At 29.7% G+C, this 15192-nt stretch overlaps 2 protein-coding genes across 2 annotated transcripts; both read right to left on the bottom strand.

The window, feature by feature from the left end:
* Positions 1-929: 929 nt before the first annotated feature.
* LOC108335611 (probable methyltransferase At1g29790) lies at positions 930-2453 on the bottom strand. Its single transcript, XM_017571636.2, has one exon. It carries the CDS (start codon positions 2330-2332, stop codon positions 953-955), a length of 1380 nt encoding a protein of 459 aa, XP_017427125.1. The 5' UTR covers positions 2333-2453; the 3' UTR covers positions 930-952.
* A 3039-nt stretch (positions 2454-5492) lies between these two features.
* On the bottom strand, positions 5493-8599 carry LOC108335231 (uncharacterized). Its single transcript, XM_017571201.2, has 8 exons — positions 8185-8599; positions 7798-7878; positions 7447-7506; positions 6807-6850; positions 6266-6308; positions 6085-6156; positions 5887-5988; positions 5493-5822 (listed from the first exon to the last, which is right to left on the bottom strand). Exons 1-8 carry the CDS (start codon positions 8527-8529, stop codon positions 5703-5705), a joined length of 867 nt encoding a protein of 288 aa, XP_017426690.1. The 5' UTR covers positions 8530-8599; the 3' UTR covers positions 5493-5702.
* Positions 8600-15192: the final 6593 nt, after the last annotated feature.

Genomic DNA, 15192 nt, shown 5'->3' with positions numbered 1-15192 from the left:
TTATTTCCTTCTGCATTTCCTCTCCTCTTTTTCCTCTACAATAGTGGTATGGTGGAATGACAGTGAAGCAGTGGCAATTACATTGATGCTGTGGTGCAATGACAAAGTATTTATGGAAATGCAGTTAGCAATTTTGAAAGTGCAGTTAGCAATTTTGAAAGTGCAGTTAGCAATTTTGAAAGTGCAGTTAGCAATTTTGAAAGTGCAGTTAGTGATTGCGGAAGTGCAGGAAGCAATAGCCTAGTTATAGATAAGCCATTAGAGCCCAATTGCACGGTTTTATTGGCTTTATTTTTGGTAGTTTTGATATCTTTTCATGTTAAATTCAATTGATTCGTTGAGAAATTCGATTATAGATTATGATTGTAGTTTTGTTTATGCTTCGGTCGTTATGAACAATAAGCAATTAAGGTGAAGATATTGTGAAATTATAACTAGAGTTTAGTCCAGAAATAATAACCCTAATAAAAGAATCTCTTGAAGGTAGATGTGATGGTTGTAAAGGTAGCAGAAACATCATCATTCAATCATTGGTATATATGGGACAGATCATGCCCAAAATCTCTAGAAGTGGATCTACATGATGATAAGATGATACCAAATTACCAATTTCTTTTGGCATCCTATTGTTTCTGCATGCACCTATTTTTTAAAAGAAAATAGTTTTAGTTTTTGGAAATTAGCTTGGTATCAATTTTAAAACTGATTTTATTTTTAAAATTGTTTTTAAATCCAAATAAATTCAAAATTAAAACATATTTTCTAAGTATATTACAAAACTATTTTAATTTAAAATTAAAAACCTTAATTCCTTTACTAATTAATACAGTTGTTATTCAAGTAACATTGTTAGCAGGAAGGAAATCCAAAAGAAATAAAAACTCTTAACTACTCAAACATATCTGATAATACAGCTACATAAATAAATATTAGAATAAAAAGTTGATTGTGTTCATATGGCTCTAGGAGGTTTTTCCAGCAATGCAGAGAGATATATCTCATCCTTTGACTTTGGAGATACAACCCACTTGTGTTTCTTGTACCTTAATTGAAGAAACATGTAGACATAGTTATCCAAATCCTTTCTGTTGCAGAAGAAGCTGTCTATCCACAATAAACCTCCTGGTCTTAGAATTCTGTCCCAATCATACAATATAAAGTCCAACAGCAAAAGATCAATCCAACCATCCATAAAACCATGGCTGTGCACCAAGTCCATAGTGTTATCAAAGAATGGAAGCCTTTGGTTCAATGTGACATATAAAGGAACCAAACCCCTAAGAGCTATCATCTCACTGAAAGGAGCTCCAAGGTTGAGTGCAGTTGAGACAATTGTCACATTTTGCTCTCTCATTCTTGCTGCAAATGTGCCAGTGCCAATGCCATAGTCTAGTCCAATCCTAACCTCTCCTGGCTTAATTGCCAAAACTTCACTGATAAAAAAGTCTACAAGAACTGAACTATTAGCCACCCATTTCAGCTTTTCCTTCTCCATTTCAAAGCATCCAATGCATTTTGAGTAACCCCTTTTTGGGTTCTTGCTAGATAAACACTCAAATTTTCTGCATTGGTAATTCCCCCACCTCACATTTCTTCCATCTGGTAGTCTCCACAGTGACTCATTAATAGGGTATGGCCTTTGGTATTCCTTTGAGGCTCTTGTCAAACACCTTCTTCTAGGCAAAGGATCACACCCATTAAGCATAAGCTTCTGAGCCAAATTCCAATCATCATCACAGTATGAGCCAATGTCATAGTCCATGTACTTCTCTAGCTCTTCCTTGTACAAAACACAGGCATGACCAATTGTGTTGTAAACCTTGTCTGTACCATACAGGTTCCTCTTACCAACTCTGTTCTCCTTTGGGGTTATGTACTTTCTGATCTCCTCAGTGATGAAAAAGTTGATCAAAGGATCCTCCTTCACTGTGGAGTTCATCCCTTCAACATTTGGAACCTGAATTTTCCTCAGAGCAAAATTGGTAATATGAAGAGGCCTAACTATTTCATCCTCTAAAAACTTCTTCTCCAACAAGGTACTCTTGCTTTTCTCCATATCTTGCACTTTTGACTCAAGCTTTCCCTGCAAAGCTTCCAACATGTCTATCACTTCTCCAATTCTCCCAGAGAGTGATTTGACATCAAAGCCATCAGAAACTTCCCCCACATTGTAGAAATGCTGGCATATGTCTTCATTGTGGAGGAAAAACCCTGCAGAGTAGAATCTAGTGAGACTCAAAATGCTTACTAGTATGACCAACCCTCCCAAAATCATCTGTATCCAACCCATTATTCTGGCAAGCCTGCATTTGGGAAGACATGATCTCCCCATGATGAAAAATTGAAGGAAATGAAAAACTAATACAGGCACATCATAGCATAAAAGAAACACTAGCAGATGCTCTATAGCTAAAAAAAGAACACCACAACACAAGAGATGAACAATTTCTGTTTGAAAAGCTGCATTTGGCTATTCATTGAAAATAGAATAATGGTTACTTCCTCCCCAACATGTGATTCATGAACTTGACATATATTGTGGAATACTCAAAGTGGTAAACGGACTCCACTTGTCTATAAACTATGAACTTATAGCACATGATCCTTCTATGATCCAGATAAACAGGTGCAATAAAATTACTTCTAAACGTTCCGATCCAGTTTTGGTGGAGGGAAATCTTAGATTTGAAGAATGCTACTAGAGAACTGAAAGCATTTACAATGGGCCAGCACAATCCATAAGAAAATTTTAAATGATAATCAATAAATTATTATCCGAAAAATGATTGTTTGAAACATTAAATTTTATAAATTCATTACTTTTCTTATTTTTTTATTCTGTTTTTTCTTAACAAAATACAATAATTTGTACTTATATAACTATTTTATTTTTATATTTTATGGCAAATAAATGTAAAAATATATGATGGTACCGTTACTTTTATTATTCTTGTTGTTTGTAGGAACTTGTTGGTTAAGTTTGCATGTAAATAAAAAATGAATTGTTTCCGGTCAAGCACGTTGGCATGCAGAAGGATGAGGACAACTAGAAATGCAGCTTTCTTACATTAGCAAGGAATACGAAGGAACAATTTGACTTCGAGATTTCTTACATACTTACATATTTTATTTTTTAATATAATAACAAAAAAAATACAACCTTAATATACAAATTTTAAATTTGTTTATTTTGTGAGAACTTAATTAATGATTAATAGAATTGGATAGGTGTTTAGTTTCTAACAGTTACTATGTGTATTTATTTAATGAAAAAAAAATATAATATGTAATTAACTTAATAAGTCAGTAAAAATGGATACATTTGTTTTTTCTAACAATACTTATAGATAGTATCTACTTCTTATCAGTTAGATACAATAAAATTTCTTATTTTATACAAATTTGTAGTTTTAAGTTGTAAATTGATGTTATAAATGATCGATAAATAATTACTAAAGCCTACAAGATTTAGATAAACAACTACAAAATGCTTATTAGATTTAGTTGTGAAAAATGGTGAAATTCATCACCACTCTTACTTTAATGAATTATAAAAATGATTTAATTGAGATTAAGGTATTTATTTATCCTCTTTTTATTATAGGATATTATGTTTAACAATTCTCATTGACTCATTTCTATATAAAAAAAATATTTTATAGTGGCAATTACTTTATGTCAGTTTTCTAAGCTGACATTATGTTATTTTAAATTTAAATTATATTATATATATAGTCAGTTTGAAATTGTTGGGATATATATTTAATTTGTGTCTTTGTTTTTCTTTCTTTTATCTTGATTTTCTTTCTATTAACGAGTTCTTTTATCTTTCGATTGTCAAACGTCATACGAGTTTTTTCTTCTTCCCGGTGCAAGCCTTTTTCCTTTCCCTTTCATTTACACTATCCCAAAACAAGAGCTAATTTTCTATCACTATAGTAGATATGGAAAATTTTAAATGGGGTAGTTTACTCGTAAATTACAAAAATAGAATTGTTTACTTAAAATTTATATAATAAGAACATATCATCAATTCAATTCAAGTGCTCATGAGTTCTCCACACTTCTTTACAAAATTTTTAAAAAAAGTAAATTCATGATAACTTATTTGTAAATATGTTAAATGAAATTCGTTTAGAGTAATAACAACTTTTAATTTATAAGATGTTGTTGAAGTGATGACAACTTTTAATTGAAGAGTGTTGCTCCCTCCACCACCACACCTCCCATTCAGAACCTATTTCACTAATAACCTATTCTAGTTCCGTACATGAGTAAAATACTTTTTTTTCATTTTAACATTATATTTCTTCCTCTCTTTCTTTCGTCGTTGTGAGATACTATAAGTTGCAAAGGTTGGTGATGGTGAAAAGAACTATCAGGCAGTCTCCCTCTCGTGGTGCAGTGTCGCTCTCGTGGTGCAGTGCCTGGAGTGGTGCAATGTGTGTCGTGCTTCCTCGTATTCGAATAAACCTTGAAATAAAACCCTAAAATAAAAAACGTAACCTTTAAACGGAGGTGACATCCTTCAACGAATGTCAACATCCGTTTAAGGAAAAACAGATGTTGACATCCGTTGAAGATGTCACCTCTGTTTAAAGGTTACGTTTTTTATTTTAGAGTTTATTTTATTAAGGTACATCCGTTGAAGGATGTCACCTCCGTTGATGTATACTTCCTCACGCTGGTTGATGCTCTGGACGCTCCTCAATGTTCCTCCACACCACGACGGCGACGCTCCTTCACACCACGACAACAATTGAAGCTTTCAAACCAAAAAAAAAAAACTGGGAAGAAAAAGGAATGGAAGTACGGGAGGTGGAGAAGTGAAACGGAAATGGGAAAAGGAGAAAAAAGTTTCGTGGGTGGGTCCTGAGAAAGTAAAATTAGGATTTCAAATTATTTAAAATAAGGTAAAAATAAAAATCTTTTTAACTTAAGGATATAATTATATTTAAAATAATGTGGAGAGGTGGAGGAAGTATAGGGTGATGATGGAGAGAGCAACACCCTTGATAGAATTGAAGTTGTCTGACTCATGACTTTAATTATAATGAACTTTTTTGTCCTTCGTATGGTGTAATGATAGTGAAGTAATTTATTTCTATAAAAGGTATTAAGTCTTTGTTCGTGTCTTTTTTGCTGCACTATTTTTTTATTTCTTTATGGTTTTCTATAACTATATCAGGATTAGAGAATTAAAAATAGACACTTGATATATTAATTTAAATTTATGTTAATATCATTTTATAAATAATATTTCTATAAATTTATTTGTTTAAATTAAGATATTATTTATACAATTATTTTTTTAAAACTCTTACAAATTTACGAATCGAACCTCCGAGTACAAGTCGCTTGTTCGATTAAATTCTCGGGTTTGATAACTTCCAGGAAAAAAATGCCACCCTAGAGACCCTCGGCTTATTTATTAAAGGGGCTGAACAAGCTTCTTGTGATAAAAGCTTGAGCAATGTGTTGGAATTTGGGTCTGTTGAATACTTGGAGTGTAACACTATTTTCCATAAAGACTGTTTCTGTCAACAATCTGATTCGGATTTTATCATGTATCTCTATAGGATGTTGAATGGTTATGCCATTATAAATGATATACAACCGCACCAATCAATCCCTTCTCAAACCCGAAAAGTGACAAATAATGTTTTAATTGAAAATTATGCAGCACCTTAGCACATATGGCATCAGATAGCTTTCTCCAGCCATCTTGGTAATCTTAGTGAAGATTTCATCCCTATTCTGGTGAGGAAAACAGAGTACAACAAATGGAGCAAAAACATGAAACATCCACTATTGATCAACACCTGCAAGAAAAAAACTTTAGTATTTTGATGACTCGAGAACAGACTCTGTAGTGAAGGGACGTACCAAAATGCCAAATAGGGTATATATCACGTTCATTGAAGGAATAGAATTCACACCAGAAGCAGTGAGAACAAATGTGAGAGAAGCATGGATGTTAATGGTGATCTACAAGCCACATTTCCCCCAAAATAAGATAAGAGGAAGAGAAAAACACAAGTAGCAGTTGTTTTGTAATTAGGAGATAATTCTAGAATTGATTACCAAAGCTAGTATGTTTTCCCTTATTAAGAAAGACGATATCAAGACAAAGCCAACCGCACCCAGTGCGCGTACCTGCACACATTATCAAGATTTTTATCATAAGAAAAGAGTAAAAGAACTAGCTAAAACAATTACTTCAAATAGGGGTAAAATGTATGAGGCTAAAGGTATCAAATATTACAATTGTGCACAAGAAAATTGACAGATTCCAACTGGCTCCCAACCTGACAAGATATAAAAGCAAAGCAAAACAGTTACAGCATGGTTTAGCTTATTTCAACCAAAGAAAGGGGTTAACATTTATCTTTGTCTTCCTTGTAAGAAAACATTCAGTCTTGTGATGGGCCTTGAATATTTGTTTATTATTTAAATGTATTTATAAAAGATAAAGATTTATCATGTACAATGAGAGAGCTTGAAAAGAGGTGAAAAGGGTGAGGAACTATATTGTATTAATAGGGGTATGATATTATACAATATATACATACAATACAAAAGTTATGATAATATTTTCATCCCTATCCAAAGAAAAAAACATGCATATGATGCACATCATGTCACCATACCAGAGACCAGATTTCTCATACAGAGGCAGCCAAATATTGTGTTTTGAAAGTTGATATATTTGGTATAGGTAAAGCTAATTCAACTTAAATTAAAAAATTAACTATCATGAAATTCTCACAAAGTTTAGAAAAGCATAAAATCTATGCACAATTTACCTCCACAAAGTACCCATTGTGAAACCCACTACACCATGCTTAAGCTGCACAAAAAAATTATTCAGAAATCAAGTCATTTTTATTCAGTTTCACTACAGTTTGCATCCAAAAGATAAACAACCATGAAATATTTGTGAAAAAGAAGAATGAAGGGAGGCAAATCTTTGCTGTCCAAAACTGTAAAGATTAAATTTCTCAATGACAATGCCTGCAGTTCAAACAACGGACCGTGGTATAGGTTTTTAATTCTTAAGTAAATAAGTTGGCATGTTGTTAAGTGGAAGTTCTAGTAAACAATTTACCACTACCATCCATCTCTAGAGGGAGAAAATATAACACAGGTGAGATGTTCAGCTCTGAATATGTTGGTTTGGTAGTACATACGCAAGTTAACACTAAGGTTACAAGAATGCATATTTGATAATAAATACACCCTACAACTAATTTTTAAACAACTTTTCTCCTCCTAAAATATAAAAAAAAAATCACTTCTAATAAAATGACCCTTTTTGCACACAACTAAAACACTTCCATTCCTTTGCAAACACAAACACAAAGCAACAGCAATGAAAACACAAAGGCAGAGTCCACAGTCCTATTGCCTAGTTCAGTAAGTTCATTAAAGTAAAAACAAGCTCACCAGATAAGTTAGAGCTTTTACTGGACCAGACAAGACAAGCAAAAGTATAGTTGTTGCCACCTACAACAAAAATAAAATGCAACATAAAAAATGTGATAATTCAATGAGAATAACAATTCAAGAGTACTTCAAAATTAAGTTTAATCTACATACCAAGATATACACTGTCTTATGCATAAAAAAATAAAATATATATACATGTATATATATGCACTGTCTGTTTAGAACATTATATGACATAGAACGAATAAGGTAATCTCCGATTGGATGTCAGTAGAAAAAATAGTTTACACAAATTATAAATCAAACTCTTCAAGAATTATCTACAGGGGAGCAACTAGCAGGTCTAACCAGAGTTTTCCTTCCAGCATCAACACCCCATCTCATTGACGATATCACTATTGGCAATGAGAAGAAACAACTAAAGTAGTTCTGCAATCAGAAACAAAAACGAAACAGTGAATAAAAAAAAACAATGAACATCCAAAACATGAATTGAAACTTTTCCACCAGCATAAAGTTACTGTAAGAGTTTCTGTTAACATTAACCAAATTTCAACCCCCACCCCAGAAAAATATATAAAATACCCATTGCTCGATTTTCTTTGGCAGACCTCAACACAAACAAATATTCAATTTTTATCAAAACCAACCAAAAGAACAGAGACCCGTTACTCTCTTTTCTCAACAAAATTTCACAAACAAACAAAGGCTCATTTGTTATCCACATTAACAAACCTCAATGGCAAGAGAATTGCTCAAGAAATAGACGAGACCAGTAAGTGCAGCAAACATGGAACATTCAACCAATTGCAGCGTTTTCTGATACACAGCTCCATTTGGCGATAAGTCGTGAAGTTCCGGGGAAACCCCCTTGTTCTTTTCTTCTTCTTCATGGTGTTCAGTTCTACAAACTGAAACTCCAGCATTTGAAACCCTGAGAAGATTGGAAGAGAGAGAAAGTGGGGATTTGAGTGAGAGAAGAGAAGGGGAAAGGGGCTGGAGAGAGAAGCGAAGTGGCTTGGTTTTGGGATCAGAGAAGATGAAGCGCGAACGTGGATGCGTGTTTTTGAGGGAAATCATGGAGGATAATTAGGTCGTGTTTGGTTGTGTGGAGAATGGTTTAAAATGAAATGTCCATTGCTGTTTGGACTTTCCTCAGAAAATAAAAATAAGTTACTAAAAAGAAAATATGAAAGGAGTTACATTGAATTTTTTTTCCCAAATATGTTTTATTTTCTAAAAATTACTCATACAAACTTTTTGCCAATTTATTTATTCAAAGAAAGTTCTCTCATGATTTTTTTTTAAGTTATATTTTTTATTTTTTTTATTTTTTAAATAGATAAAAAATTTATCTAATATAAATTTAAAAAATAATTTATAAATTACCTAATATTAAAAAATATTTTTTAAGACTTAGGAATTTACATTCAATGATTATTAATAATTAATTTTAAATTTTGAGTTTTATTAGAGATACTATATGTCAGAGTAAATTTCAAGAGTTTTACTATTTTGATGAAATGTTTAATCTAACAAAGCATAAGATATGTGAAAAGTTTGATATGAAAGATATTCTCTAAAAAATTAAATCATACAAATGTTCCATCTAAAAAGATAAATGAGCACCAAATAATCATTTGTATTTGTTTGATAAGTGTTGATTAGGATTAGAAGATAAAAGCAAATAGACTTTAAAATAATGTAAACATAAAAAATATTTTTGAAGCTTAACTTTGTGTTAGACATAATATTTTCACCTTTTGTCACTAAGTAGATTCGTGCCAAGTACAAGTTTTATTCAAAAAGATCTCTTGCAAGCGAAAGTTTATTTCTTTATCACCTATCTGATAAAAGCATATTTCACTTCTAAAGAGGTAAGCTTGTAAATGTTGAAATAGAAACCCCTCTATGACCTGAAATAATACTCAAGGTTTCTAGCAAATAATTGCTAAGGTTTAAAAAGTACTTGACCATGTTATCTAGGAGTGGTTACAATTAGAAATAATATTCATATGTGCTTAGCTAAAGTGATTATAATATGAAAAAAATACTTATTTATACTTCGCAACGATAATTTGTCAAATTAAACTTCACTAGTTGGTCAAAAACTTATTAAGAGAAAAAGAAATAAAACAATTCATTGCATGAAAGATGTATAATTTACATAATAATAAAAATTATATATAATAGCAAACACTAACAAATTAAACATAAAAGAAAACAAAATAAAAGTGAAAATTATATATAATAAAAAATATTAACAAACTAAACATAAAACAAAACAAAAATAACTTCATTATATAATAACTAAAAACTAAATAACTTAATATACAAAGAGTTTATTTGGTAGTCATAACTAGGGTTGGGCAAAAATAACTGATCTGTACTGTATTATAATTAACTATACTATATTATACTTAAAAAAACTGATCCACTTTTACTAAAAGTTCAGTATACTATTTTATGGTTTAGTTTTTAAAAACTGAACTTATAACAGTTTCGGTTCAGTTAACTGTGAGAACTGTATCTACTCTTTTCTCTTCTCTAGTTCCCGTTCAATTGCTCCGGCTTCCTAAGAAAACGTTATTTAATAATAAAATATTAATAAAAGAAACCGTTCAAATAAAAAATTAATAATGAATTTTTTAAGACAAAATTTTTTTATCACCAATTTTTATACTTTTTCATCAATAAACATATATTACTTTTTAAATAATATTATTTTAAGTAATAAAAGTAAAATATATTTTTTTAAATTTAATTTTATTAAATGATTAAGTAATATAAATCATAAAAAAAAGACTATATAAAAAAAATAATACTTTAAATATATTATATTTTTTAACATATTATTAAATATGTAAAAATATGTTAAAAAAACTTTTAATGATATTAAAATGTGTGTAAGCGCACACACTAAAATAACTATTTATTTTAAAAATTAACTTACTTTAAAATAAATATCAATATTATTATTTTTAAATGATAGTATTTTACATACTAAAACTAAAATATATTTTTTAACGTTAAATTTTATTAAATGAATATATAATGAAATATCATAAAAAAATAGTAATGCAACAAAAATAATTAATATTATAAAAATATCAAATGACAAAAAAATTAACAAACATTTATTAAGAGTAATTTTTCTATTATCATCTTTTATTATATAATAATAATTAATAAATATTAGTTTAATTTTTACATAATAAAATATAAATAATAAATAATTGATTAATAAAACAATTTTACGAGGGAACAAAATAAATATAAATAAAAAATTATTTTAAAATAAAATAAGTTGATAAAAAGATAAAATAAATTATATACACATATAAAACAAAAAAATATAAATAAAAAATTAAAAAAATAAATATAAAAGTAAAATAATATTCATGACAAAATAAAAAAAATAAAAGAAAATAAAATAAATAAATAAATAATAAAATAATTTCCATACACATATAATAATAAAAGAAATATAAATAAAATAGAAAATAATAATATCAAATAATTAAAAAGTTAATTTGTAAGACACTTATGAATAAAATAAAATAAATATTAAAATAAATTTCAATTAAAAAGATGTATTGTTATACTATTCAGTTTAAAAACTAGTACAATTCAATTTAAAAACTAGTACAACTCAGTTTAAAAACTAGTATAATTCAGTTTAAAAACTAGTACAATTCAGTTTAAAAATTAGTACAATTCAGTTTAAAATTAGTATAGTTAGTAGTTCAGTTTAGTTTATATTGTAGTTTAGTACAATTTAGTATAGTTCAGTTCAGTCCAGTTTGATAAAACAAAAAACAGTTCAGTTCAGTTTGTCTGAACTGTTTTACACCTCAGTTCAGTTTATACAAATTAGTTTTTAGTTCAATATAGATTTTAGTAGTACAGTGCAGTTCAGTTCTATTTGCCCACCCCTAGTCACAACTCTAAATATATAGATGAAAAGTTATTTATAAACTAAGTTTAGCAAAAAAAATTATATAGACTCTCTTTTTTTAAAATTAGATCAAGAAGCTCACCGATAATAATTGATTATTTAAGAGATAATAGATTAAAAACTTTTCTAAAACTTTTTCTCAATTTGATAATCGATTACCATGAAAGTTTTTCTAAAAATTATTATCTCAGTATGATAATTGGATATTAGGAGTGATAATTGATTTATAAAGACTTTTCTAAAAAAATCTGAATTAATTTGGATAATCATTTAATCGATTATCACATAGTTTTTATGAATCATTTAAAACTTTCGTGATATTGTGCAATGCTTCTTTGTGACTCTAAACAGTGCCTACACGTTCATAATAAGATTTATCACAAAAGCTTAATTTCCATACATACTAAATTGAGTATTTCAATATCTTTTTCATGTTGGAGTTCTTGGACTTGCTTTTATCATCATCAAATCCTGATTTTCATCATCTTTATTTTGTCAACCGGGCGTGCTATGAATAAAATCCCCGCGTGGGCATGTGACCAGGTGAAGCTGGCTAAGGAACCTCAAAGCCTCTAACTCAAGTTAGCCTAGAACAATCCAAGGAAGCTTTGAGATTCAAAGTTTGACTAGAGTTGTTGCAATAAGCCAAAAAGCGTTCTTCGTATTAACTAGGGTTGAATTCATTGTTTTCATTCTTCTCTAATGGAGTCTGAGAGAGTTTTTTCCTATATAGATAGCATAGAGTAGAGCGTGATGGAGAGAATTGTGTAATGCGAAGTGAGTGTGTAGATGTAGAGTAATGTTTACGAATTGTATAGTGCATTCTAGAGGATTCAACTGGTTAGTGCAACATTAGTTTAACTCTTGAATTCAATAGAATGTATGTTTTTCTTTTCCAATTTCAATGCAATTCTGCAGTTATTCTTTTACTTCTACCGATTACAATATTAATTCTCTGTTTTCTTTAAATTTTTCTTGCACCCTTTATGTTTCTTGCAATTTTATCTTTCTGTTCTTACACATTTAACTTAAAGCTTTTTACCCTTTTTCTGTTTGATGTTAAATTCTAATATTCCTGCCCAATTAAAATTCAATATGGATTTTTCGTTTTGGTTCATACGCTGCACTATATTATTTCTGCACATGTTCATTCATTCTTTGCGCTTTTCAGCATTCTACATTTCCTCTGTTGGGATTATTTTTCTTTCATAATGTTTGTTGACTTAAAATTAGCTTCTTTTTTTAATGGGTTGAACTTTTTAGTTTTATAAAATTAAGGTTATGATTTAGAATCTAAGGATTCTAAAGTGAGCGTTGGTTTTTGAGATGTCTTATTGAGTAAGAAATACGTCTAACCCATTGAGTGAAGCAACATTTCCTATTTTAAGTTCTTTTTCAAGTTGTTTTGTGGTTATGTTTCCATGTCTATATTTCTGTTTCTTTACTTTACCTTTGTTATTACTACTTTGGGGTTTTACAGCTTTCTTTAAATTCAGTGTATTTTAATTTTATATTCATATTTTTCATATCTGCATTTACATTACTTGTTTATACATCAAGACATGTCAATGGATCTGCATTCATTCCATGATTCTTATTTCAGCTTTTGCATACCAAACATTTAATTCCAATATTGGTTCTGTTTTATCATTTTACAAATTAGGGTTTGTCTGTGACCAGCTCACACGAGTATAATGGTTCTTATATAGAAAGTTTTTCTGATGAAAGGTTTCAGATAAGCAAGTCTCGTTAAGATGAACGACGGTACCAAGGACTACTCGTGATTGTGGTTGGTTAGGAATGTTTTCGCTAGAGGGGGAGTGTACCAATGTGAAATTGTTGAGAATCCAAGTGTGAGTTCAAGTCCCACATTGGATAAAAATGAGAAAATAGAACACTATATAGTGAAAGACCCGTTAAGTCATTATCTTAAGATTTTGGGTAAAAAATAACGTCAATTCCTTATGTAAGTAGGCTTAGATCTCTTGGTGTTTGTGTTTCCCCGGTGAACATCATCCTCCATAAACCCAACAAGTTTTACTGATCTTTTAATCCAATGAGATGTTCTTAGGATTAACTCACATAGCATATATCATGTTTGCATCACATTTAGTCTGGTCAAGTCATTACATTACACAAAATCTGATTTCACGTTTCTTAGACCTTCATACTATCACGCTATAAATATGCCAAATTTGTGTTAAACTGATTTTATGCCATGCATTCATTTCTCATGAGTACATAGCATATTCCATCCATAATCTTCATTTTAAATTTGCTCAAAGCATTACATATATATAATTTGCATTAAAATTCGACCTTGAATCTGAATTAGGTGCAGTCAAGATTGCCAGCTCAGTTTTCATGCATGATTTTTACTTTTTGCACTATTCTTTGCATCCCAATTACATATATTGCATTATTATGACATAGTAGACATGTATCATTCATCAAATCCATAAAATCTCCATCCTAAGTTATTTGAAGCATTTCATCGAAGAGATTTGAAAATCGTTCATATGCTTTGTTTTTCAGCATTCTAAATGGCCAAACACATTCCATTGCATCTTCATAAGAGTTTTAATGATCATTCTCACATTTTAATCATTCTAGCAGCATTCCACCATGCATTAGCTCTTTACATATTTTAACTCATTTTAGACTAGTACTTGTTTTAAACATAGTAGTTTTTACATGCATCATTTTCATTCATTTTAATTCATTCCCCATATTTGCATCATTGTTACGTGGGCTTAGTTCATTAAGACATAACATTCATTTGTAAGCCATCTCCTTGGATTTTACACTCATGTTTTCCCTATGCTTCATTAGGGAAGTTTGGTTTTTTATTTAAATCTTAGTACGACATGGGATTTTAACACTTGTTCATCGAAAGTGACATCCTGGAGACAATAAGGTGGATAAAAACATTCATACTCTTTTTTGTGTGATAGAGTACCCTAAGAAAATATATTTAAGTTTGTTTGGATCAAAATTTTCCTTTGTTGTTTATGAATATGGTAAAAAAGAAATATAATCAAATATTTTATGAGGAAGGCTAAGAGAATGATTTATATGTAGGTAAAAAGAATAGAGTACTTCCATTGAACTTTTTAATTGTAAAACAATATAGGGTAACCCGTTAATTAAATAAAAGAGAATAAAATGATTTTCACTTACTTTTTCTTTTTATACAAATTGAATATATATAATAAATATTTCTATACAATTTTGAAATCCTTTTGGACAATTTTATGAATAAAAATAAGATACACATAATTAAAACCTAATAAATGTATAATTATAATGAATAAGAATAATGTTAAAAAATTTATAAAATATTTTCTACAGTAAAAATGTTAGTTAAAGACTATTTATACTCAACTCATAAATGTTAAAAGAAAAGCACGAGCTCAAGAAAAATAAAGCATAAAAATAGAGAAAGAAGAAAGACAATACTCTCCAACTTCATTTTAATATTGATTATGTAATCATATTCTCTCTGTGAGAGTAATAGTCTGAACGACTTGTAAACAATCATTGATTGCAATTCTGATGAAAATTAAACCACTTGTTGAACTGAGTTGAGTTAAGGAAATCTTGGCAAGGTTGCTTAGTACTATGAATGGTGTGAATTCTCATCCAGTCTAGGGTAACAGGAGATTATTCGCTAACGAAGGAGACTATAGGAGTGGTGAGAATAATCATCCAGTCTAGAGTAGCAGGAGGTTATTCGCTAACTAAGAAGGCCAAAAGTGGTGCAAATACTCAATTGTAATCTTGTT

Source organism: Vigna angularis, chromosome 10 (genome assembly GCF_016808095.1).
Source record: "Vigna angularis cultivar LongXiaoDou No.4 chromosome 10, ASM1680809v1, whole genome shotgun sequence".
Lineage (NCBI taxonomy): Eukaryota > Viridiplantae > Streptophyta > Magnoliopsida > Fabales > Fabaceae > Vigna > Vigna angularis.
This window is presented reverse-complemented; position numbering and strand designations above follow the sequence as displayed.